The following is a 24221-nucleotide window of genomic DNA, read 5'->3' as shown; positions in this document are numbered from 1 at the left end:
AAATTATATTAGAGTATAAATGGTCATCACAAACTGTCTTTATGAAATGCCTGTTGTCTCTAATCGGATTCCCACATGTGGAAACATGGATAAGCGCAAAGGAAACAGGGCGGATTCCCGCTCTAAGGAGTCAGAGAGCGCCCTCTGGTGGAAGTCCTGGAAAGAAGCGCTACCAAGACTGAAGAAAAAGAGACAGCATGCAGAAATGAAATAATTTAGAATTCATTCATTCACTGGACGTTTCAACGTTTCCTTCGCAGGATGCGTTGGGACAAAAGTGAAATGTAATGAAAAACACTGACGCCACCACAGGGCTGGGGACCATGATAAGACTAATCAAACAATGTAAGTGTGCACAGGGAGGGGTGAGTTCTGACGAGGAAGTAAATGTCTTTGAACACTAGGAAGTGTTTCTTTTTACTATTTTCCTTTGTTTAATTTACCGCAGCGCCGTGACACTTTCTTGTCTTTGTCTTTATCTAATCACAAAGAGCTGACTTGGATAAATGATGCTTCAGTATTTCCCCCATAATTGTTCAGCTCTAAGGGGGGGGGGGGGGGGGGGGTCCTGTTGACCTGATGGCAGGACATGTGGTCTTTTTGAAATAATGTACGATTTTACTTTTACTTATTTGCCAGAAAGCAAGCTTGTCGAACATGGCGAGGCGGATATGTCTCCACACAGTACCTGTCAGGCGGTGATCATAATTTGACCTGAGGACATTTCCTTTATTAGAATATTTAAGGAAACCGGTTTTTTTCTTGATTTTTATCAGGGTTTCCCGAGGGACAAAGCTATTAATTCATGTTGAAGACTCTCTGCAGTGGCTCAGTGGGCTGGGACTTGGGTTGGGAAGGCATGCAGAGAAAGGACTGGAGCATGGCTGCAGAGGGGCCAGTCTAATTCCAGGACACTGCCGAGATTTCTTTGAGCAAGGCTAAACTAGACAGCTGTATGTCGCCCCACAGCTGCAGGTTCCTGAAACGCAGCAGAGACTAGATCTGATAAAACCCTGCAGCTTGATCCTGCATGGGAGGAGAGGAAGCATCAGTTTAGTTTCAGCTGGCTGGTACCGGTTTCCCGTGGGAATTGACTTCAGGGTGAAGCCAGTGATAGAGCTGCAGGGAGTGCGCTCATCCTGTCCAAACCCGTTTCTCCTGAATTTTGTGTTAGAATTCAGCCAAAAGAAAGCCCAGTATTTTTGTTGCCAAGTGCTGCCCCAAATCTGTCCCCTCTGGTGCCTCAGCCCCACGTCCCGATGCAGGTACCCCCCTTTAAGTACACTACTGGTTTAATCCAAACTGGATATGAATTCGTGATTTAATATCACATGACTTTATTCACAACATACATTTTAACTCACATAATGTAAGGCTTTTAAAGAGGACATATTTTCCCTTCATTAGTTTGTGTAAAGTTTTACGGCGCTGTGACACAACTGGAAATGCGGAACAATAAACGGACCTGAACGCTTCACGAGATCGTCCCAGCTGGGACGGGACTCCTGCAGAGGTGTGTGCGATGTGATGCTCCTCATAGCACACGTGGGTGCGCCCTCCTCCTCCGACTCCTCCTGTGAGTCACATCACATAAAACATAAGCCGCTGTCTCCTTGTGGAGGAAAGCAGTGACTCCTCTCCGGTTGAGGACTTTTATTTCCCGTGATGGCTGCTGCCAGTGAAGAAGCGGTGAACCACACAGAGGAGCTGAGAGACGTTTTGGAAGCTGCCCCTGCTGCTCGGGGCTCCGGTGAAGGATGTGGCTCCTGCCCGGGGAGAATGAAGCGCCTCATCCCGGAGATCTACCGGAAAGAGGCCGTAGAGGTCGTCAAACTCGCGGGACCAGTGGTAAGACGCAGGATGAGACACCTGTCTCTGTGGACTGAAGTTTAATTGGACCGTCTTTTATGTGTCCCCCCATTCTGTTAAATAATGATGCCACCGTAGTGTCCCAGAAACGGGTTTTATTTTCTGCCTCATTCGGTGATGGGGGGGGGGGGTCAATTACTGGATCCGCGGGTCAGAGGGATGCGTCGTTGCTGCGTTTTGGACGGGGTCTGGTTCCTATCCATGATGACGTTTAACAAGCTAAACTGGAGGGTTTGAGAAAATATCAGTGTAATCGAGTAGTGCAATATTTCTATCACGTTGGTACCGGATCGATTCCTGACGACTTTGGTTCTCGCGCGATGGTCGAGGGTTCGAGTCCGGCTCAGGACCTTTTACCTCATGTCTGCTATTTCTCTTTGAGACATCTCACTGCTCGTGGGGGCTTTCATTTGTTTGCCCCCATAAATACATCTAAATAATTTTGAATAAATTTGACTGCTGTTGGAGGTGTGTGAAACACACACACACACGCACACAAACACACCCGTGTATACTTAAGTTCGTTGGATCCTAACTTTAACCCTCTACCTATACGGCTGAAGGTAGAATAGTTCAGAAAAAGAGTAGAAAATTATATTAACAGTATAATAACAAATTATGTTAATACCAACCTGAGTAAACACAAAATGCTTGTTTGACAATTTTATTACACAAACAGATCTTCAGTACATAACAGCGGTGTGAACCAGAACTGGTATCCCGGCTCTGAACTGTTTCAGGTTCTACCAGAACATTTAAATGAGGTTAAGGTCCAGACGAAAGCCAGAATCCAACCATTCAGAGTGGAGTTTCTCACGCACTCATTCAGAAGTGCAACTCTTCACACAGGCACCGTTGCTATTAAGGTGGGATTGGTGCGCTTTAAATTTAATGGAATGCAATTTAATTAAAGAGTTAATCATCCTATGAGTGATCATTTTCTGCATTATTTGGTGGTATAATTCAATTAATTTTTTCATTTAATTTTACTTCGATAACACCAGATCATAATGGAAAGTTATCTCAAGGCACTTTACAGGTGTAGCAGAGAAATAGAATAGAATAGAATAGCACTTTATTGTCATGACACACGGTGATGCAATTAAATTAAGCAGGCTCTGCGCAGTGGAAAAAACAGGCCTGCAGGGAAAGACAGCTGGTTGAGTGGGTCGTCCAGCGTTCAGTAAATCGGTGGTTCGAATCCCAGCTCTGACTGTCCACGTGTCGAAGTGTCCTTGGGCAAGACGCTGAACCCCAGATTGCTCCCAGTGGGTCTGGCGGCACCTTGCATGTCGCCCACTGGAGTGTGAATGTGTGTGTGAATGGGTGAATGTGAGGCCTACTGTAAAGCGCTTTGAGCACCGCAACGGTGGAAAAAGCGCTATATATATAGTGCAGTCCATTTACAATTTACAAGAGGAAGCACTGTGGAGACAAAGGCAAGGAAAAACCTCACTTTATCAGGCATAAACCTTGAACAGAACCCATAGCTGGGCGGCCATCTGTCTTGACTGGTTGGGTTGAGAAGGAGAGACAGAGACAAGGACAGGTAGGAGGAGAGTCAGAGATGTAGAGAGATTGATAGAGAGAGAGCAGGAGCAGACAAAAACACAATATATTTACACTACATCAATGTACAGCATATAGGCAGCTGAGCAAACGACTGACGAACGAGGTGCTGTATAAAACTATAAATGCTAATGCTAGTGGTAGGGACACCCGAGCAGACACAGGTCCAGGTTCTGCAGCTTCACGGATAGAAGGACCAGCAGACTGAAAGAGATACAAACAGCGTTCCAAGACACGAACAAACCTGCAGGTAATATTTTTCTTTGAGACACAAGAAACTTCCAGATGGTGGCGCTAAATGGCCGAGCGCTGCGAGCGCATTTCACTCGTTCAGTTCAGGCGTTCACCACCTTCCGTACTCGTCTTCTGAACGTCTCCGTGTTGTGTTTCCATTATTTACGTGATTCTGGCTGTATCTGTGAGTATTCCTTAAAAGTGACGGGTCCAAATAACGCGAGTGGTAAGGAGGGCAGTGAGAAGAAAAGATGATGATGATGATGGAGAAGAAGCATGAAAATATCCTTCAACATGACCATGGTGTCCGTAAGTTATTGGACACGCCAGTAGGAGTGGAGTACATCAACGATATGTACAATCCTCAAACGGAAGGCTGCTATACAGTAACACTGTATATCATTTATTACATCATTTTGTGTGTGTGTGTGTCTATATAGCAATAAAATAAATCAAATTGTTATTAGCATTGATTTGAGTGTTTTTAGACGTTGGAACTGATTAAATTGTTTTCAGTTATTTTATACAGGAAAAATGTATTTGAGTTACGAAAGAATTGTACTCGTATATCAAGGTATTACTGTATATTTATAACGTGAATAACCAGATGGAGAGGGAGGAGCTCAGTGTGTCATAGGAGGTTATGCCACCAGTGCTGGCCTATGACAGCATATTGATTACTGCATTGATTAACTATAAACTTTGTTAAAAATGAAAGTCTTTAGTCGACTCTTGAACATAGAGATGGTGTCTGTCACACTAATTGAATGAGGGAGCTGATTCCACAATAAAGGAGCTTAATAAGTGAAAGCTCCGCCCCCCAGTCTACACTGACATGTATAATTGTGTGTCATCTGCATAGCAGTGGAAATTTATTTTATAACGCAAGTATTTTCCTTTTCTACTGCTCTTACCTTCATTTGTAATTCATTATGCTACATTGACAAATTATTGTGCAGGTTTAGTTTAACAGTGGTATTAAATAGATTATTTGCTCATCACATTATATGGTCTATAATTCACAATGTTTCACAGTCATTCAAACTAATCCATCCAGTTATTCCAGATTATAATCCAAGGATACTCCTTGGTAAATATGCCACCCTGCCACCCGGTTCTCGACTGTTCACTGTGACATCATAAATAATGCAGGTAGAGGTCTAAGGAAATATATTGCTGGAGTACTTTTTGATGTTGTCCTCCACCATGAAGGAAGTCGATTCACGTGAGGGTTCTATAAAGAAGAATCAAGACGTTCATGTGGTTCTCCTGTGATTCTGATGGTTATGATTAAAGCCACAAAATCACAACTTCAGATAAATCCCTCACGCTTTCCATCCTAGAGAGACAATGCATCAAACTTGCGGAGTTAAGACTAATATGATAATTTCTTAACATACAGAAGAAGGAATGTGCATTGTGCTTATTGTTGTTCTGCAGACCCTTGCCCAGTTTATGGTGTTTATGATCAACTTCGTCAGCGCCGTCTTCTGTGGTCACCTGGGAAAAACGGAGTTTGCAGGAGTTTCGTTAGCGGTTACGGTGAGATGATCACTATTCCCGTTTGTCTTCATTCTCTGTACGCGATCCTTCTCATCCACGATTACGGCGTTTCTAATCACTCTTATTCAGATGATCTCCAGCTTTATGTTCTTCTCCCATCATGACCATTAGGTGGTGATTTGTATATCTTAGGGATAATAAATGTTCCAAAGCATTTTAGAACAATCTGATATCTGTTTGGTTTGCTGTGCAAAAAAATGGGTGAGATTAAACAAACTCCAGCCATTGGGGGTGGAGTTTGTTAATTATGTTTGTTATCAACAGACTGTTTGATATGTGTTTTTTCACTAAAGTGTTTTATTTTCCAGGTGATTAATGTCACTGGTATCTCCGTCGGTCTTGGTTTGTCAATCACCTTTGACACCATCATATCCCAGGTAACCCTCACCAGATCTTATTTCACCTTGTTTGATATCTGAACGATAGGCTCAACCTCTCCCCTGCTGGGTTCCCGGGTTGCCCTGGGGTCTCCTCCCAAACAAATCCTGCATGAGCTTTCGTATCAAGTTAGTTTCCTTTGAACAGTTCTACCCTGGTTGAGGAGTATTTTCTAACCCTTTGCTTCATCCGTCGACCTGCAGACGTATGGGAGCGGTAACTTGAAGCGTGTGGGAGTCATTCTTCAGAGGGGGATTCTGATTCTGCTGCTGGCTTGTTTTCCCTGCTGGGCCATCCTCATCAACACAGAACCCCTCCTGCTTGGCTTCAGACAGAATCCAGAGGTCGCCAGGTCAGAACAGTTTCAGAACCGTCCACATTCAAACTCATTTATTGATAGCCCTAAAAACATCGGTTGGTATCTATATTTGCCATCTGTTCTGTGAGTTTAGAGGTGATAGTAAAAAGAACGCAACAACTTGTGTCAGGATTCCTGTGGAATCACTCGTATATCCATTCATGTGTTTTTGTTTCTGCCACACATTTTAATTTAAATTGTTGTGTGTCTGCATGAAGTCTGTCACAGCTGTATGTGAAGATCTTCATGCCTGCTCTGCCGGTGAGTTTGATGCATTCTACCTTCCGTGTATGAAGATAATCACACCATACATGTACATTTCACTGAAGTGCTTCAGTTCATCCTGGATCTTTAACCTTGAAACTCACCTTCATTGATCTTCTTTTTCAGGCTGCGTTTATGTACCAACTGCAAGGGCGGTACCTTCAAAACCAGGTAAAACTATTTATACACTGAGGTCAGGGCTGGACCGTATTTATTAAAATATTACTGACAAAAAGTTTGTGCTTTGTTTCACAGGGAATTATATGGCCTCAGGTTATAACAGGAGCATTTGGGAATGTTGTCAATGCAATCTTCAATTACGTTCTTCTGTTCCAGCTGGATTTGGGTGTCACGTGAGTTTTCCCACTTAATTTTGGAATACATTTTTTGTCATTATTTATAGCACACTCTTGTCATTGGAGAAATTGACATATGTTTTAATTTCTGTTTATCATTTTTAATATGTTATGTTATTGACTTGAATTGGAGATAAGATCAGAGAGACCAGAGTTTGATGACAGGGACTATATCCGTACAAGGATACTGAGGATGGAACTTCCAGGGTACAGGGCTAGAGGTCGACCGAGGAGAAGATACCATATTTTCACGACCATAAGGCACACATAAAATCCTTTAATTTTCTCAAAACTTGACCGTGCGCCTTTTATGTGGTGCACGGCGTTCAAAAATCAGTCCAAATATTTTAGTAGGACTTTGGTAAGCGACGAAGCCGCACCGCTAGCTGGATTGTCGGAGTGTCACAGCTGCCGTAGTCAGGAGCCTCGCGGAGTGATACGTACCGGTGCTCTCCTTCAACATAGTATTATGGCATGCTGACGAAGCGGATCTTCAACTCGAGGCTGTCAGTCCCGCAGCAGAACACGGGAATAGAGCAACGGCGAGAGAATCCAACATTAATGAGTCAATGGAGGAAGAAGACCTGTAGCAACTCATCCCCAGCAATCTGCGACTCTGTGCGCGCTGATCTCACCGATACCGTCTAAACCCAAGTGAAGCAAACTACCGGTAACTCGGAGCTTGTCATCATCAAGAACTCCAACCGTTCAATGCTAAACTGCGAGCTGCGTGGGAGCGTTGGATGACAGAAGGAGAACACACATTCACCAAGACATGGAGGCGATGCCGGGCGAGTTTCATCTTGAGAAAAAGTTGAATAAAGTTTGACTTATCTGACTGCCTTAAAACCCGGTGCACCTTTTGTATGAAAAAAGATGCGTTCATTGATGTTGCGCGAAGCTGCGCCTTATAACCAGGTGTGCCCTATGGTCGTGAAAATACGGTACATGGACATAGTGACGGGGGACATGAGAGTGGCTGGTGTTAGGGAGGACGATGCAAAGGACAGGGTGAAGTGGAGAACGTTGATTTGCTGTGGCAAACCCTTACGGGACAACCCGAAAGAACAGTAGTAGGCTGACTAGAAAGTGAGATGAAGTTTGTGAAATATTGCATTAGAGAATGAACAATATCAAAAACTGCCTGCAGAAATTCAAGGGTTTGTACAAATAAATGTTCTGAGTAATCGAATATTTAAAAAAAGGAAAGCAGCATTAGTTAACACAGTGATCCTCATGCATGGAGAACAGCAGTTGTCCGAACATAGAACCCTCGGGCACACCTTATGACACAGGTAGGAAAAGAGAGGAATACTCAGCAAAGTGTATGCACTGTATTTTCATAGTTAATCCATTTGGAAACCAACAACTTGGACAACAAAGAGTCATGGTGAATTTGGTAAATCATTTAGTCCTCTCCAGTTGCCCTTGTTTCCAGAGATTTACCTTTGTGACATCAAATGGACTATGTGGACACAATGTGTTGGTATCTGTACCAGTGGGGCAAAAGTCATGACCAGGAGACACAGCGGAGTAGTAACGCATGCACAAGCAGTTGCTCCTGATGTGACGGGTTCACTGCAGCTTTCATCCAAGAGGCTCTTGCTGTCAAGGGAATACCTGTCACCTGAAAACAGCGAAAATGGTGAACTTAGTGAAAGCCAGGCCCCAGAGCTTTCGCATCGTTTCTGCAATACTGTATATATGCAGTGAAATGGGCAGCGACCACAAGACGTTACTACTTCATTCAGAGGTACGCTGGTTATCAAGAGGCACAGTATTAGCATGTTTCTTTGAACTCAAAGATGAAGTTAAGACCATAACTTTCATTTGCCTGAGCATCTGCACAATGAAGAGTTTATTACACGCCTGTGTTATCTGGCCGATATGTTTTCTCTCGCCTGAACGAACTTAATCTTGGATTACAAGGGGTTTCCGCAACATATTCAACGTGCGAGATAAAGTTGAAGCCATGATAAAAAGGTTGCACCTCTGGTTAAAGTGCAAGGAGAACAACAAAACAGAGGTCTTTCCCACATTGCATGACTTGTGTGAGAGCATTAACAGGTATCAAGACAAAATACAGAGCAAGACTTTGTGTGCAGAATGATTTAAGACTCAGACTTTCTCAAATTCAGCCAAATATTACAGACTTGTGTGCATCCTCTCAGGTGCACCCTCCTCATTAACCTCCTGGGACCTTGGCTGTGAGGTCATCTAGACCCCATTACCAAATTCTGGCACCAAATAAAGAGTTTCGCAGATCATTCCTCAGTTGTGACTATTTGTTCTATCAAAAGTCATAATGAATGTTCTTAATGTTGGCATCACTTTTCTCAGTACCTACGTAATGACCAAATAATAATATATTAATATAATATATTGATAATAGTAATAGTTTTACACTCATCAGGTCCCAATCAACCCAAATAGCCAAGATAAATTAAAATGGCATGCCATGCAAGGGTTCAGGACTCAGGGGGTTAAAATTGCAGTGAGTTTGTACAAAATGCTTGTAGAAATGTATCTATTTGGTGAAAAATAAAATATAGAAATAATTTACAGGAAGTAAGTGATTTTTTATGTGTATATGCTGTGTGTGTGTGTGGGCGGGTCCTACAGAGAGGTTTTGTGTGTGTGCGGGACTAGAGAGTACTTGGCTGGAGGTCAGATGTCTGACCACCGGTATAGGCTATTTATACTGTACATATATGTACAGTACTCGCAACTCCGCAGCCAGTGCATTCCTCTCGTGGGATTCCAGCTTTTTGCACCGAAGTATCAATTAGTCTATTACTTTCAATGGAACTGGTACACTTCCATGGGATGACTCTTAAAAAGACCTTCCCTTCAACAATGAGTAAACTAATTGGTTCTAATTATTATTATCAAGGTCACAGTCGATAATACAGTAATCTCCAGCAAAGAAGAGATTACCTATTTGGGCTGTGTTCTTGACAAATACCTGTCTGGCGATAGTATGGCAACTAAGGTGGTCAAAAAAGTCAATCAAAGAACAAGATTTTTGGGCAGAATGTCTGCTTTTGTCTACAAAAGTGCTCTCCGGACGCTTGCTGGAGCCCTCGTTCAGCCCCTCTTTGACTATGCTAGCACCTCCTGGTATTCCAACATCAAAATGTCCCTGAAAACCAGGCTCCAAACTTCCCAAAACAAACTGATTTGGCTACTCCTCAATCTGGGGCCCATGACCCACCTTCCTCCTGGACATTTTGCTACCCTAAATGGCTCAGGGTAGAAGACAGGGTTAAACAACTCAAAATGGGATTGGCATTTAAAATAGTCAATGCAGCTCTGCCCTCAGTCCCCTCAATCCCTGCATACCTGACGGAACACCTCCACAGATTTAGTGACACCCACAGCCACAACACTAGAGGGAGCTCAAACAACAACCTGATTACCCCCTCCTATAGGACTAACATGGGTAAATCATCTTTTTACAATACTGCCCCCCAAGGGTGGAACGGTTTGACTCCCGCCCTCAAAACATGCACCTCTTTGGCCTCCTTCAAAACGACCCTAAAAATACACCTTTTAGGGGGACAGAAACGGAGATAGTCATCACGATACTCTCTGGATCAAACCCCCCCCCCCCCTTTTTTTTTGTCCACCTACGTTGCACATATTAATTGCTTTAGTAATTTATTGTAATTTATGTAATTTATTGTCATTCATTGTCATTTTGCATCAGTGGTGTAATTTATTTTAGATTAATTGTTAGTTTGCATCGGCGGTGTAAAATCATCAGGCCCGAGCGCCTATCCTAGGCGTAAGGGGCTATTGCTTTTGCAACGCAGAAGATGACAAGTTGATGAGCGCAGCTCGTCAACCCTTGACAAAGTTGACGAGCGCAGCGAGTCTACTGTGTTTGTAACTGTCTTCCGATGGTTGACCAACACACCCACGCCCACACACACGACACTCAACAACACACACATACAGACACACACAAACATGAGTTGACGAGCGTAGCCCTTGTCGAGACCATTCCAAAAATGTATTTTGTGTAGAAATCGCATACTCAGAAAAAAAGTTATATTGTTTTTGCAAAAATTCTTTATTTAGGCCCGAGTGCCTATCCTAGGCGTAATTAGGCCCGAGCGCCTATCCTAGGCGTAAGGGGCTATTGCTTTTGCAACGCAGAAGACGACAAGTTGACGAGCACAGCTCAGCTCGTCAACCCTCGGCATCCAACGATGCCATGAGGACGACCAACACACTCACGCACACACACCCCGACACTAAACAACACACATACAGACACACACAAACATGAGTTGACGAGCGCACAGACGCGTAGCCCTCGTCGAGACCATTCCAAAAATGTAATTTGTGTAGAAATCGCATACTCAGAAAAAAAGTTATATTGTTTTTGCAAAAATTCTTTATTCTTTCTTTCTTTGTTCTGCTGTTTAAACGGCAATTTGACCCCCTGAACATGCTCGAAAACTCACCAAACTTTGAACCAAGCTCAGAACCGGCGAAAAATTAATTATTTTATGTGTTTCAAAATTGGGCATGAAAAAGTGGCGCGCCAGCGCCACCTACAAAAATCAAAATGCATTGGGCCTATGGAGAGGGGTCTGACGCCAACTTTGTCGGACAGCCCCGAAATCCGGTACAGACATGCGTCATGTCAGGGCATAAAAAAAATATTATTATGGCCACGCCCCCAGACACACAGGAAGGCGGCCATATTGGATTGAAATTTAAAAACTGCTGAGTCAGCAGTCAGTAATGCTGACGGTGCATTTGAACGAACTCCTCCTCGGGGGTTTCACCAAATGAGCTGAAATTCAGTGTACACCATCTAGAGCAGGGGTGGGCAAACTTTTTGACTCGCGGGCCACAATGGGTTCTAAAATTTGATAGACGGGCCGGGCGAGGAACAGATGAATGGAGTATTTGTGTGAGCTAATATAAATGATGTGTAAAAGCCATTACATGAAAGGATTTGGCATTTTACAGGTAGCATTACAGGAAAAAGGTCAAATGAAATAGGTTTAATTATAATACAATTTTATTTAATGATATAATTTGGACAAGTTCGGCGGGCCGGATTAAATAGCCCAACGGGCCACATATGGCCCGCGGGCCTGGGTTTGCCCATGCCTGATCTAGAGACTTGGGGCATCAAAAGTTATCCAAATTATTTTTATACATTTCACGGTTTCCGTGCGGCAAAGCTCCAAACTTGAGCTAGAATTTTGAGCGTTTTCGTACACCAAACATTGCTCCCGTTCGCACACACACACTCCAATCCAAACCAGATTTTAAACACTTATTGACCCTTCCTACCTGGACACTATAAAAGTGAAATTTTGACAATCGGCCTTACAGCGCCCCCTAGAGACACCCGATCAAAAAACCCAATTGTAACCATGTTGTTGTTTTTACGCTGTTGCCATGGCGATGGCAACCCCTCCTATGGGGAGGGGTCCGACGCCAACTTTGTCAGATTCGGTACAGACATGCGTCATGTCAGGGCAAAAAAAAAAAAATTATGGGCACGCCCCCAGACACACAGGAAGGCGGCCATATTGGATTGAAACTTCAAAACTCCTGACGGCAGATGGCCATATAATCCAAATAACGATTTGACTAAACTGTGAGCTACTAATGCAGCTCAAATCTAAACACTCAGGACAAAAGCGGCGTGCGTCGGCGGGTCAGCTCAACGGCCTGTCGGCCGGCGAGGGCCTACAACGCCGCTTGCGGCTTTAATTTTATTTTTGTTTTTCTAATGTTACGTTGCATCAGTTGAGTTATTGAATATTGGTTTTATTTTTATTTGTATTGTTAAATTTGTATTGTTAATTGTGGATGATTTATGTACGAAGGACTTTCAACGGAAACAAGACCGCAAGGGCTTTTTTGAAATGCTCCTCTTAGACAGGATGTTTGACTTTATTTGTACTGTAATACATGCTACTGTGTGACTGTACTTGTACCCTAACATTCTATCTAATAAATATATTCATTCATTCATCTATTATTATTAATGTGTCATATTTTGCTCTTTGATCCGCACTCTTTCTCTTACAGTGGATCTGCAGCAGCGAACACTATCTCACAGTATCTGCTGGCTACGGTCTTGTACATTTACATCTGCCTGAGGGGTCTGCATAAGGCAACATGGGGAGGTATGTTGTTTTATCATGACAATCATTAGCTATGCAGGATTAACTTGTTCTGTACAGGAGTCTAATTTCATCATCTTCTACAATTTACAATACCGACCCTCCCTTTCTGCCTCCAGACTCCTGAAGTAAGTTCAGCACACATGCAAAGGATTTGGCAGATGGTTACTTGAGCATTAGGCATTAACTGGATCCTGAACACAGCAGCTCGTGTTCCGACAGGAACCAGATTGAAATAACATGTTTGCCAGCTCTCAATAAGGGACTGGCAGGCAAGAGGACTACAAAATTTGGAGATGGAGGCAAAGGAACGTTCAAAGTCTTTTGAACGTTCAGTTCATCCTGGATCCACAAAACTCTCAATAAAAGGGGGGAAGGGGGGGAAGGACTGGACGTCCAAAAATGTAACTGCCAAAAGAAAATCACGAAAAGCAGGACGGGACATACAAAATGGAAAAAGGTTACTGTACGTACTATATATTTTTATTTCTCAAACAAATGTTTCGTTCTGAAAAGGTTTTGATCTTTGGTTTCATTCTATAATACTGAAACAATCTATTTAGATTAATGCCTGCCTGTTAAACGTGTATAAAGTGTGTGGTGAGGGGTTTTACAGCCTTAAAACATATATGTACATGTATAATAATTGTAAAAAAAATAAAAATTACTACATTGCGGATTTCACTTATTGCGGGTTGTTTTTGGAACGTAACCCCCGCGGAAAATGAGGGACTACTGTATATCAAAAGTGAGGTCTGAGAATATGGACCGAACTCTGGAATATATATATGAAAAGTCTGAGAATATGGACCGAACTATGAAAAGTCTGAGAATATGGACCGAACTCTGGAATACATATATGAAAGGTCTGAGAATATGGACCGAACTCTGGAATACATATATGAAAAGTCTGAGAATATGGACCGAACTCTGGAATATATATATGAAAACTTTGAGCATATGGACCGAACTCCGGAATATATATTTTAAAATAACGGAAGCAACTCCACCCGTTTGTGACTCCCTGCATTTCATTCGACGCCGAGAGCTGCTACACATGCTACTGTTTGACTGTACTTGTACTCTAACATTCTACCCAATAAATATATTCATCATCATCATCTTCATCACGGCGCTGCTGCGATCTTGTGTCATTACTAGACGAGGATCACTGAGCGAGTCAGCTCGAAATCTAGTGCCGGAGATAATGAAAGCCCTGGTGAATGTGGACTGGGAACTGGATTAAAAATTGTTCTGCAGCTTCGACCCCATCACTTGACTTGTCGCGCGTCAGACGGACACTTACAGCAACGGGTGGAGTTGCTTCCGTTATTTTAATCAAGCACCGTGAGGCTCGCTCAGCTCACCAAGGGGTGCAAACTCATAAACCGTTGTAGCGCTTTTCTCTAGTGCGGTGACTAATTGTGCAACGTGTCCGTTGTCGGCGTTTGGCGTGCCGACAGCTGTTCGTCACGCCCCCTCGCTGGCCAAACTGTTCTGGCTTTATACGGCGCTATGCATGTTCCGGGGCAGGCAGCTTCGACCCCATCACGTGACTTGTCGTGCGTCAGACGGACACTTACAGCATGTATTACAGTACAAATACAGTCAAACATTCTGTCTAAGAGGAGCATTTCAAAAAATGCCCTTGCGGACTTGTTTCAGGGCGTTCATTATCTCCTCATATCGAGGATTGCCGGCACTAGATTTCAAGCCGACTCTATTAAGCGCGGAACCCTAACCACTACACCACGGTTTCCATACACATGTTCCTGTGCACCAAAATTTCTGAATATATATATTGAAATGTCTGATTATATATATGGAAATTTCTGAATATATATATATTAAAATATATATTCCAGAGTTCGGTCCATATTCTCAGACTTTTCATAGTTCGGTCCATATTCTCACACTTTTCATATATATATAATCCAGAGTTCGGTCCATATTCTCAGACCTCACCATGCCATACTGGATGTAGTGTAAATATATTATCTTTTTGTCTGTTCCTGTTCTCTCTGACTCTTCTTCTACCTGTCCTTGTCTCTGTCTCTCTGTCTTTCTACCCCTGTCTCTCTCTTTCTATCTTTTTCAATCCAACTGGTTAAGACAAATGGCCGCCCACTATGCACCTTAGGCTCTGTTCAATGTTTCTACCTGCTAAAGGGAAGTTTTTCCTTGCTTCCATCTCCATTTCTGGGTCAAGTTGGGTTCTATCTTTCCCTGCAGGTATTTCCCTGTAAAGTGCCTTGAGATTACTTTCTATTATTATCTGGTGCTATAGAAATAAAAATGAATTAATTGAATTGAATACAAGAGTAGGAGGACAAGGAAGCTCAGTGGTAACCCAAGTCGACAACACAAGAAAAACAGTGTTGAAATTATAAATCACTGAAGCAAAGTCCAAAAGCACATAATAAGCAGAGTTGTGTGCGTAAGCACATAACCAAGTCCACAAGGAAAACACGTTACACAAATAACGAGGTCTGGCATTGGACTGGACCCATGCACAAAGTCTGGGCCCTGGCTGAGCTCCTTTAACCCTTAACCTATGACTCGCAGGTTGGTCCCTGGACTGCCTGCAGGAGTGGGGACCCTTCATCAAGCTGGCCATCCCCAGCATGTTAATGCTTTGTCTGGAGTGGTGGGTATTTGAGATTGGAGGATTCCTGGCAGGCCTCATGAGTGAGACTGAGCTGGGAGCTCAAGCTGTAGCGTACCAGCTGGCTATCATATCTTACATGGTAACTCCTCTGAATGTTCTCCAGTTACATGTTGATAAATGCTACAGCTCTTACTACACATTGGATATTGTTTCCATTATATTATAGCTGCTCCTTATCTATTTTCCTTTTCCTAGATCCCAACAGGCATTGGTGCTGCTGCCAGTGCTCGGGTTGGGAACGCTCTCGGTGCAGGAGACCTGCAGCAGGCCAAGCTGTCTGCTAGAATCCCCATTGTTTGTGGATGTAAGAACCAACACATGCAGTACATGGTGTCCATCTTGCCTGCAACACCTTTCCACTTGGTCTGAATGACTGCAGAAGAGCCCAGGGGGAGGGAATCTTGAAGTGCTGTGATTGGGTGCTTCTGAGGTACAGGTGTGCTGAGATGATCTGAGGTGGAAGTAGAAAGCACCTGGGATCGGACTAGAGAGACTGAGCATCAGCAAACTGAGAACAAAGATTCAGTAAGTTGTTAGATTTAACGTGATGAACTGCTGAATCCGGCGGTGTGGTTGAGCTGAAGCCTCAGAGCTCTACCAGAGAAGATCGTAGATGAGAGGCAGCTGGCAGCCTGACTCCAGCACACCTGATTCCAGTCTTTGTAATCCAGCATGGAGATCTGACCAGGGAGGGCCGGAGGCAGAAGCAAAGGGCATGACACTTCCTATTAGAAATTAGTGACCGCTAAATTTCAGTCCACATATGATTGTAACATCAGTAATAACGCCTCACATTAAAAATGAATGAGGTGTGGATGAATTCAAAAATGGCTTTTCACCTTGTGTATATTAACTCCTGATTTTTGTTTCCTTTTTTTAACGGCAGTCATCTTATCGTGTTTTTTTGGAGCCACCATTTTCTTTACCAGGAACGTCATTGGATATATTTTCACCTCAGACCAGTGAGTAAAGAGAGAATCTTTGACTTTCTTTCATGTGTCTTTCGTGTCTCTGTGTTTCCGGTACACGGGAAACAACTTGTAGGACCAGTCAAAAACAGAAAGAGGGAAAACGGTGTGATGCTAACACGAGAACGCCGGGTAACCTTACATCAGCAGTCACCGATTGACCAAGAAGTCATTAGCAGTGTTTTCATTCCACCTTTTTTCAAGTCAGATACCAACGTGTTTGATGATGTCATCACAAACACAAGTTTGAACAAGGAACACGCTGAACCAGCCTGAACCAGACGGCTTGGTGGAAACTCAGCTTCAGATCGAGGCTTAGCATCTTATTTATTTATTACTGAAGGTCATCATGTTCCTGTTTGGTCAGACTGAACTCTCTGTTGGAGATGATTTACTAAATACTGCTGAACAGGTGTACCGTATTTTCCAGACTATAAGTCACACTTTTTTTTATAGTTTGGCTGGTCCTGCGACTTGTATATGTTTTTTTTCTTCATGATGTATTTTTAAATAACATATTTTTACTTTCTTTTGTACTTATATATTAAAATGAAAGCTCTATAATATAAATATATAATATAAATTCATAAAATTCATACCTCTTCAATAGCCCATATTCATTTTCCAACGCTTTCTCGGCTTTAGAAGGTCAGGGAAGTTGCCGGAGTCTGGTTCAGGTGTCTGTTTCCGTGTGTGTATTTTTCGAGAGGTCGACCCGCGATCCGCGTGCATTATAAAAGCAATCAGCAGCTTGGAGCAGCTTGTGCTGGAACTGTTTCCTTTCTATCCACTCCTTTTTGGAGTCGCCGACTTTGAATAACAGAAGGGCACATTTGAACAACGCTCTGTGTTTCTGATCGTAGTGCATATTTCCGGGGATTTCTGCGGCGAGTCCTGTCTCTACTGTTCTTGGTCTCGGTTTTTTTCAAATAAATTTCCCCCATAAATGCGACTTATACTCCAAAGAGACTTATATGTGTTTTTTTCTTCCTCATTATGCATTTTTTGACTGATCGACTTATACTCCGGAGCGACTTATATACTGTATACCGAAAAATACGGTATACAGTATCTGGTTACACCATTTACCGTTTCAGGTAAAATACATTTTATAAAGCTGGATACACGTTTCTCACCATATATCATCCATGATTGGAAAAATCTTCTGATGTTACTTCATCCTTTTACATCATCTATCTGTTTGTTGTGTGTACTAACATTGTCACCCAACTCTTTGTGTGGTTTTAGAGACATCGTCCAAAGAGTTTCTCCTGTCATGATCGCAGTTGCTTGCACTCACATCTGTGATTCCGTTTCGGTGAGAGAAATGTCTTTGTTGTCAGGATTTCAGACCAGTATGAACTTTATGAACATCTGCTTGATGTCATTAGGCTGTGACCGGAGGCGTTGTTCGAGGAGCAGGAAAACAGTTAATTGGTGCTCTGTGTAACCTGATAGGATACTACTTCATTAGTACTCCTATAGGGGTGTCCCTTATGTTTGCAGCTCATATGGGAATTCTAGGTAAGAATACAAAATTAATGTACAGCTCTGCAATTCATAGTATCATCTAACATTCAGAAAAGCCATCAAAGTCTTCTCTGACCTTTTTCAAAGGATTCTGGATAGGACTCACCATTGGTGTGTTCATGCAGGTCATTTTCTTCATCACGTTTTTGAGCAGACTTGATTGGGAGAAGGCCGGTGCAGAGGTAGAACGGTTCCTTTTTGCTTTGTCTTGAGATATATTTGAAAGTAAAACAAGATGTTAACAAATGTCTAAAATGACTCTGATCAGGCTCTTGTGAGGGCAGGAGTCCAGAAGAAGGAAGAAAATGAAATGGAGAAGATGGAAAACACGGGTAATCGTCATCATGCATGAAATACTCAACATCCTGACATGACACCTTTTTAATTGAAGATTGTTCTTCAAACCTCCAGACTCCAATCAGAACCAGAATCCGGTCAGTGTTGAGAATGCTGAGGAGGTTTGTATTCCAGAGCAGAATAAATCTCCAGTCGTCACAGTGGGAGAGTCTCTCCCGGTCCGTCAGCTGGTTTTACGGCGTGGCCTCACATTTCTGCTCATGATCGTCATCCTCGTCGCTGGAATCGTGATCAGCGACATCCTGGTCAGGATACTGAAATGAATCCTCCGAGGACGGAACGCCTACAGTCAGACTGGTTGTTGTTGAGATTCAATCATAAAGTTTTAAATTTGTGTATGAGATGGTGACTCGCGATGAATCAGCAGGTTTTTACCACTTATATAAATGAAGAATAACCTGCTAAAAGTGGAATGTCCAAGAACATTAAGGTGATCTGATTCGAGAACATTCACTGAATTGTTTACCCAGTGTGCTTTTGTTCAAATATATTTGTAAAGATGAGACAAAATGTCTCACTTTGAAGGGAGTGTAATTTTAAATGGTGACATCACACATCTTGAGTCTTGTAACATTAGAAACTGAAAGTATTTTCTATTATGAAGATTATTTTGTCATCTTTCAATATAAATGAATTGTTAAATGAATGATATACATATTTTATGTATTGCATATGTATTAAGAAGTGCATTACCTTTCCTCTGTGAAGACTGAAGGAAGATTGAAAATGGAATTAAAGATCTCACACAAAATCTAAATTCAGGCCAGGGGAGGTTTGTGTCCAAGTATGAAAATAATAATTTATGACATGCAAATGTTTTTTGGAGCAAAACCTCAAGTATATAATTTCTGACACAACTCTCTGGCGCTTATCCGGGCTTGAGACCGGCAAGTGAAAAACTGGCAATGCTACATTAGCTCCTGCTAACCGCATTGCCCATACCTCCCATGAGGCTGCATTCTCACACGCATGGTTGGGAGAAAGTTTCTGTGAAAGTTCGTGCGAGGAGAACCGAAGCTGTTTCAGTACGTTCTTTTATTGACTCGTACTCTGGTGCGTGGCTTTACAACAAGACCGTCAATGGGAACCAGGAACTCAAGCATGCGCAGTAGGAACTACGGCAACTGGTGTAGGATACACATCATTTTTTTTTTTTTTTTTACCTTGTCTGCATTCGTGCTCCACAGTGACGGACATAACGTCAGTCACTGCTGGAGTTCTATGCAATTTTTATTCTTATAGTGATTGTGACCGTCACCTGCCCTCTTGGCAGCCTAGCCTATTCCTATTTTATTTGTTTTATTACCTGCTTACCGCCGTAGAGGGCTGTGCACACCGCAGTGAACATACAACATGAACAAACAAAAAGTGACAAATACACAGTGTTCTGAGAAGAAAGTGCAATGGATTTATTTGTGCCCCTTAATTCTACCCCTTCCATCCAATCATCACCAAGAGTTGTCCCAATACACCAGGTTCACATTCGTCTCTAGAGGAAAGTATGGATCACCAAGTTCTCAGATCTGAAGAAAAAGAGAGAGAGCATAGTGAGAGCCACAAGCACTAACCCAGCAACCTCCACTAACTCAGAGATCTGTGTGCGGGGTTGACTCTCTAAACGAGTTTTAATAGGTGCTGGAGTGGTGGATCTGGCATGCGTGAAACCTCCACCTAAGAACGGGGCAGCCATCCCGGACCCAACAATGGCGACATAAGCCCCCAGATCACCCCAAGCAGCCACAGCAACCCAAGAACGACCACCATGGCCCCACCAGAGCCACACGCAGAAGAACCAGTCCAGGGCCCGGGGGCGACTTACACCAACACAGCCGACGAAACCTAGGCCAGCGCAGCGGCACGGGGCACAGCGGGCCGGCCCGGCGCCCCACCAGCACCCAACACCACGCCCCCCCCCAACCACCCGCCCCCCTCCCAGCACCCTGTATCTAGGATACACATCATAATAAACATGCAATCATTATATTGAATGATCTACATCCTCTAACTTTAGCTTGTGCCTCTAGGAATAGAGTAAAGTGTACTGGCGTTGTCAATGCAGACATTTCTGTACTAACGTAAACATTCCTGCATGAAATTAGCAGCATTTTATTAAATTAAATATTTTACAGTGCTTTAACCAAGTATCTGTCTATACCTAAATAATGTTGCACTAGAAACACTGAAAAACGTAAATCAAGCTGACGCGGTCTGTCACTCCTCCGCTGGCTGTAGTGCTCTGGGTCTGGTCGGTGACCTGGGTGCCCCCCGTGGTCCCCTCTCCTCCATCCCCCCCATCCTCCGCTCGCCCTCCACTCCTTGGTCCCATCTCCCATCTCCCATCCCCCCTCCCCCTCCCCTCTCCTTTGCCTCATCTTCCCGACCCCTTGTGGTCTTCCCCTTTCCCCCTCTCCCCTCCTCCTCCCCTTTCAACATCCTCCCTTCCACCTTGGGCGTCACGGCTCCCTTTTGGGCCTGGCTCCAGATTATGGGGGCTGGGTGGGGTGCGTCGGGTTCGGCGCTTGATCCTGGCCCTGTCCTATGTGTGACGGGTCCTTCTGGCTTCTGTGGCTGGGATGGTTGAGGTTATAATAATAATAATGCGTTGGTTTCATATAGCGCTTTTCTAGGCACCCAAAGACGCTTCACATTGTGCATTATTCATTCACACCATACCTGGTGGTGGTAAGCTACTAGCCACAGCTGCCCTGGGGCAGACTGACAGGAGCGAGGCTGCCAATTTCCGCCATCGGCCCTCCTGACCACCACCAACATTCACTCGCTCACAACATTCACCCAGAAGGTTGGGGGCACTATGGTCGGGCGTCCTCCTTCCTCAGCCTGGTTGGTCGGGACCTCGTGTGTCTCGCCAACTAATTTGCCACTTTAGCACAACATGCCACTTTTGTATACACTTAGGGCACATACACTTGGGGAGTCTGGTGCCCTGGGGGCGATCTTCTAGCAACCCCCCCAAATTTTAATGCACCACACATACCCTTTACTTGGGGGACAAGTGGGTGCTGGGCGGTGAGATAAGGGTTGGGGTGGCCACAGTGCAGGAGTGCACCGTTGCCCTCCTTCTCATTCCCCGTCCTGCCCCCAAAAAGAAAAAAAAAAGAAAAGAATATAAAACCACTTTGACAGATAACAAAGTCGGTGGTTACCGATATCTCCTAGTTGTGGTGGATACATTTTCTAGATGGGTTGAGGTTATCCCCACTAGAACAGAGACAGCAAAAGAGATCATAAAATGGTTGACAATGGATTTAATTCTGAGATATGGCCTCCCAAATCAGATCAGGTCTGACAAGCGATTGCATTTCACAGTTGAACAGTTTTTGGCCTTCAACACACACATGGAGCTGTCTGCCACCCACGGCTCATGGTTTGATGCCACATGAAGTGTCTACAGCCCGCAAAACGCCATGGCCCTTTGTAAATAGTCCCACAGGAGATGCTTTCACATTGAAAGAACTACCACAAGAAATATCAGAATGTATGCCTTGCACGAATTCTGCAGTACAGTTCTTGTCCCAATCTGGACAGGAAAATCTTTTGCAAGACCCAAACATCACACCAGAACAGGTGAACACGGAGAGTGGGTTCTAAGAGTAAGAGAACAACATTCCAGATGTGTAGACAAGTTCCAGGAAACAGGCAGAGCTCACACACCAGGTAATCAGATCAATCAGGCAGACAAATGCAGAGGAGCAGGTAGTAATGTTACGGAATGTGCCGAGGCTTTGAAGCGTGCGTCGAGTAAAGAAGGGCTTCCGGGAAGCGCGTATCAAGGCTTGCTTCGCTTAGGGGAGGAGCCACAAATGATCCGAATGAAACGTCCGAAGCCTCATTGCCTGGCTGTACCACGTGATTGCTTCAGGAAGTGGTTCAGATTGTGCCGCGCGGTTTGACAGCTTTATAGACCCCTCAGGCTCCATTCAAAATGTGGGTTGTTGAAAGGGAGGCGTGGCCAGTTGAGAGTTTGGATAGTGTTTATATAGTTTGGAGATAATTTGGAGAGATTAGGATTTAGGATTAGAGTTTAGTTTTTATTTAGGAGAGTTTGATAGGTGATAGGACGTCCCCTGTCCTGTACATCATTGTCCAAGTTACACAAGCATCATCTGTGCCCAGTTCTTAGTTCCACAAGCACTTCCCCTGTCCTCTGCCTAATTATGCCATTTTCAGGCAAACATTGACCAACCTGCCATATTATATTACCATTTTGGGAAGATTAAAGCTCACAGAATACATTCAAAAATGTTATTATACACATGTAATAATTTATGTACAGAAATTATTTGGTCATACATTTCTTTTAATTCATAGTCATTCCCAACAGACACTAAAATTCAATGCATCACACATGATGTGGTTCAGAATCAGATACAGCTGCCTGTCATTGTACACTTGTCCAGTTGGTGGGTTCGTGAGCACACGAAGCTCCGAGAAATGAACCCTTTCTCGAACCAATCGGCTCGAGTGGTTCAATGCCTCATGAGGCTTCATCTCACCATCACTAGGAGCAGGCAAACAGACGAGGATCCAAAACACAAGCAAGGCAGGGACACGTGAATCAGAATCAGGATTAGAGTGCTGGAGAGTAGGAACAAGTCGCTGACAATCTGGCAGAGAGCAGAGGATTGAGCAGAATATAAGTGCAGTGAGGCTGATGAGGAGATGAGCAGCAGGTGTCCAGAGCAGCAAGAGAAGAGCAGGAGGCTCTGGCTGGGTTCCCAACAATTACCCAATATTAACTTTTCGACATAGCTGATAAAAAATAGTGTTCTGTATAGCATACACTGCATGTTACTCAAGATCAGTAATATCCATCCATCCATCCATTGTCTTCCGCTTATCCGGGGCCGGGTCGCGGGGGCAGCAGCCTAAGCAGGGAAACCCAGACTTCCCTCTTCCCGGCCACTTCCTCTAGCTCTTCCGGGGGGATCCCGAGGCGTTCCCAGGCCAGCCGAGAGACATAATCTCTACAGCGTGTCCTGGGTCTTCCCTGTGGTCTCCTCCCGGTGGGACGTGCCCTGAACACCTCACCAGGGAGGCGTTCAGGAGGCATCCTAAATAGGTGTCCGAGCCACCTCATCTGGCCCCTCTCAACGCGGAGGAGCAGCGGCTCTACTCCGAGCTCCTCCCGGATGACTGAGCTTCTCACCCTATCTCTAAGGGAGAGCCCAGCCACCCTACGGAGGAAGCTCATTTCAGCCGCTTGTACCCGGGATCTTGTTCTTTCGGTCACTACCCAAAGCTCGTGACCATAGGTGAGGGTAGGAACGAAGATCGACCAGTCAATTGAGAGCTTCGCCTTTCGGCTCAGCTCTCTCTTCACCATGACGGATCTGTGCAGAGTCCGCATCACTGCAGACGCTGCACCGATCCGTCTGTCGATCTCTCGCTCCATCCTTCCCTCACTCGTGAACAAGACCCCGAGGTACTTGAACTCCTCCACTTGGGGCAGGATCTCCTCCCTGACCTGGAGGGTGCACTCCACCCTTTTCAGGCTGAGAACCATGGCCTCAGATTTGGAGGTGCTGATTCTCATCCCGGCCGCTTCACATGCGGCTGCGAACCGATCCAGTGAGAGCTGGAGGGCACGGCCTGATGAAGCCAACAGGATCACATCGTCTGCAAAAAGCAGCGATCCAATCCTGAGGTCACCAAACCGAACCCCCTCAACGCCCTGGCTTCACCTAGAAATTCTGTCCATAAAAGTTACGAACAGAATCGGTGACAAAGGGCAGCCCTGGCGGAGTCCAACCCGCACTGGAAATAGGTCCGACTTATTGCCAGCAATGCGGGCCAAGCTCTGGCACCGGTCATATAGGGAGCGGACACCCCGTATGAGGGGGTCCGACACCCCATACTCCCGGAGCACCCCCCACAGGACTCCCCGAGGGACACGGTCGAATGCCTTCTCCAAATCCACAAAACACATGT

General features: G+C 44.3%; 1 protein-coding gene across 1 annotated transcript; it reads left to right on the top strand.

Moving 5' to 3' along the window:
* Window positions 1–1665: 1665 nt before the first annotated feature.
* Window positions 1666–18550, top strand: LOC137906555 (multidrug and toxin extrusion protein 1-like). The gene is made up of 16 exons (XM_068750841.1): window positions 1666–1848; window positions 5113–5214; window positions 5544–5612; window positions 5817–5965; window positions 6190–6232; window positions 6362–6406; window positions 6491–6588; window positions 12655–12752; window positions 15315–15496; window positions 15613–15721; window positions 16304–16379; window positions 17634–17703; window positions 17777–17909; window positions 18003–18097; window positions 18184–18247; window positions 18327–18550. The coding sequence occupies exons 1-16, from the start codon at window positions 1666–1668 to the stop codon at window positions 18533–18535; spliced, it is 1725 nt and encodes a 574-aa protein (XP_068606942.1). The 3' UTR covers window positions 18536–18550.
* The last annotated feature ends 5671 nt before the right edge of the window (window positions 18551–24221 follow it).

The sequence above is a fragment of the Brachionichthys hirsutus genome, chromosome 17, assembly GCF_040956055.1.
Source record: "Brachionichthys hirsutus isolate HB-005 chromosome 17, CSIRO-AGI_Bhir_v1, whole genome shotgun sequence".
Taxonomy (NCBI): domain Eukaryota; kingdom Metazoa; phylum Chordata; class Actinopteri; order Lophiiformes; family Brachionichthyidae; genus Brachionichthys; species Brachionichthys hirsutus.
This window is presented reverse-complemented; position numbering and strand designations above follow the sequence as displayed.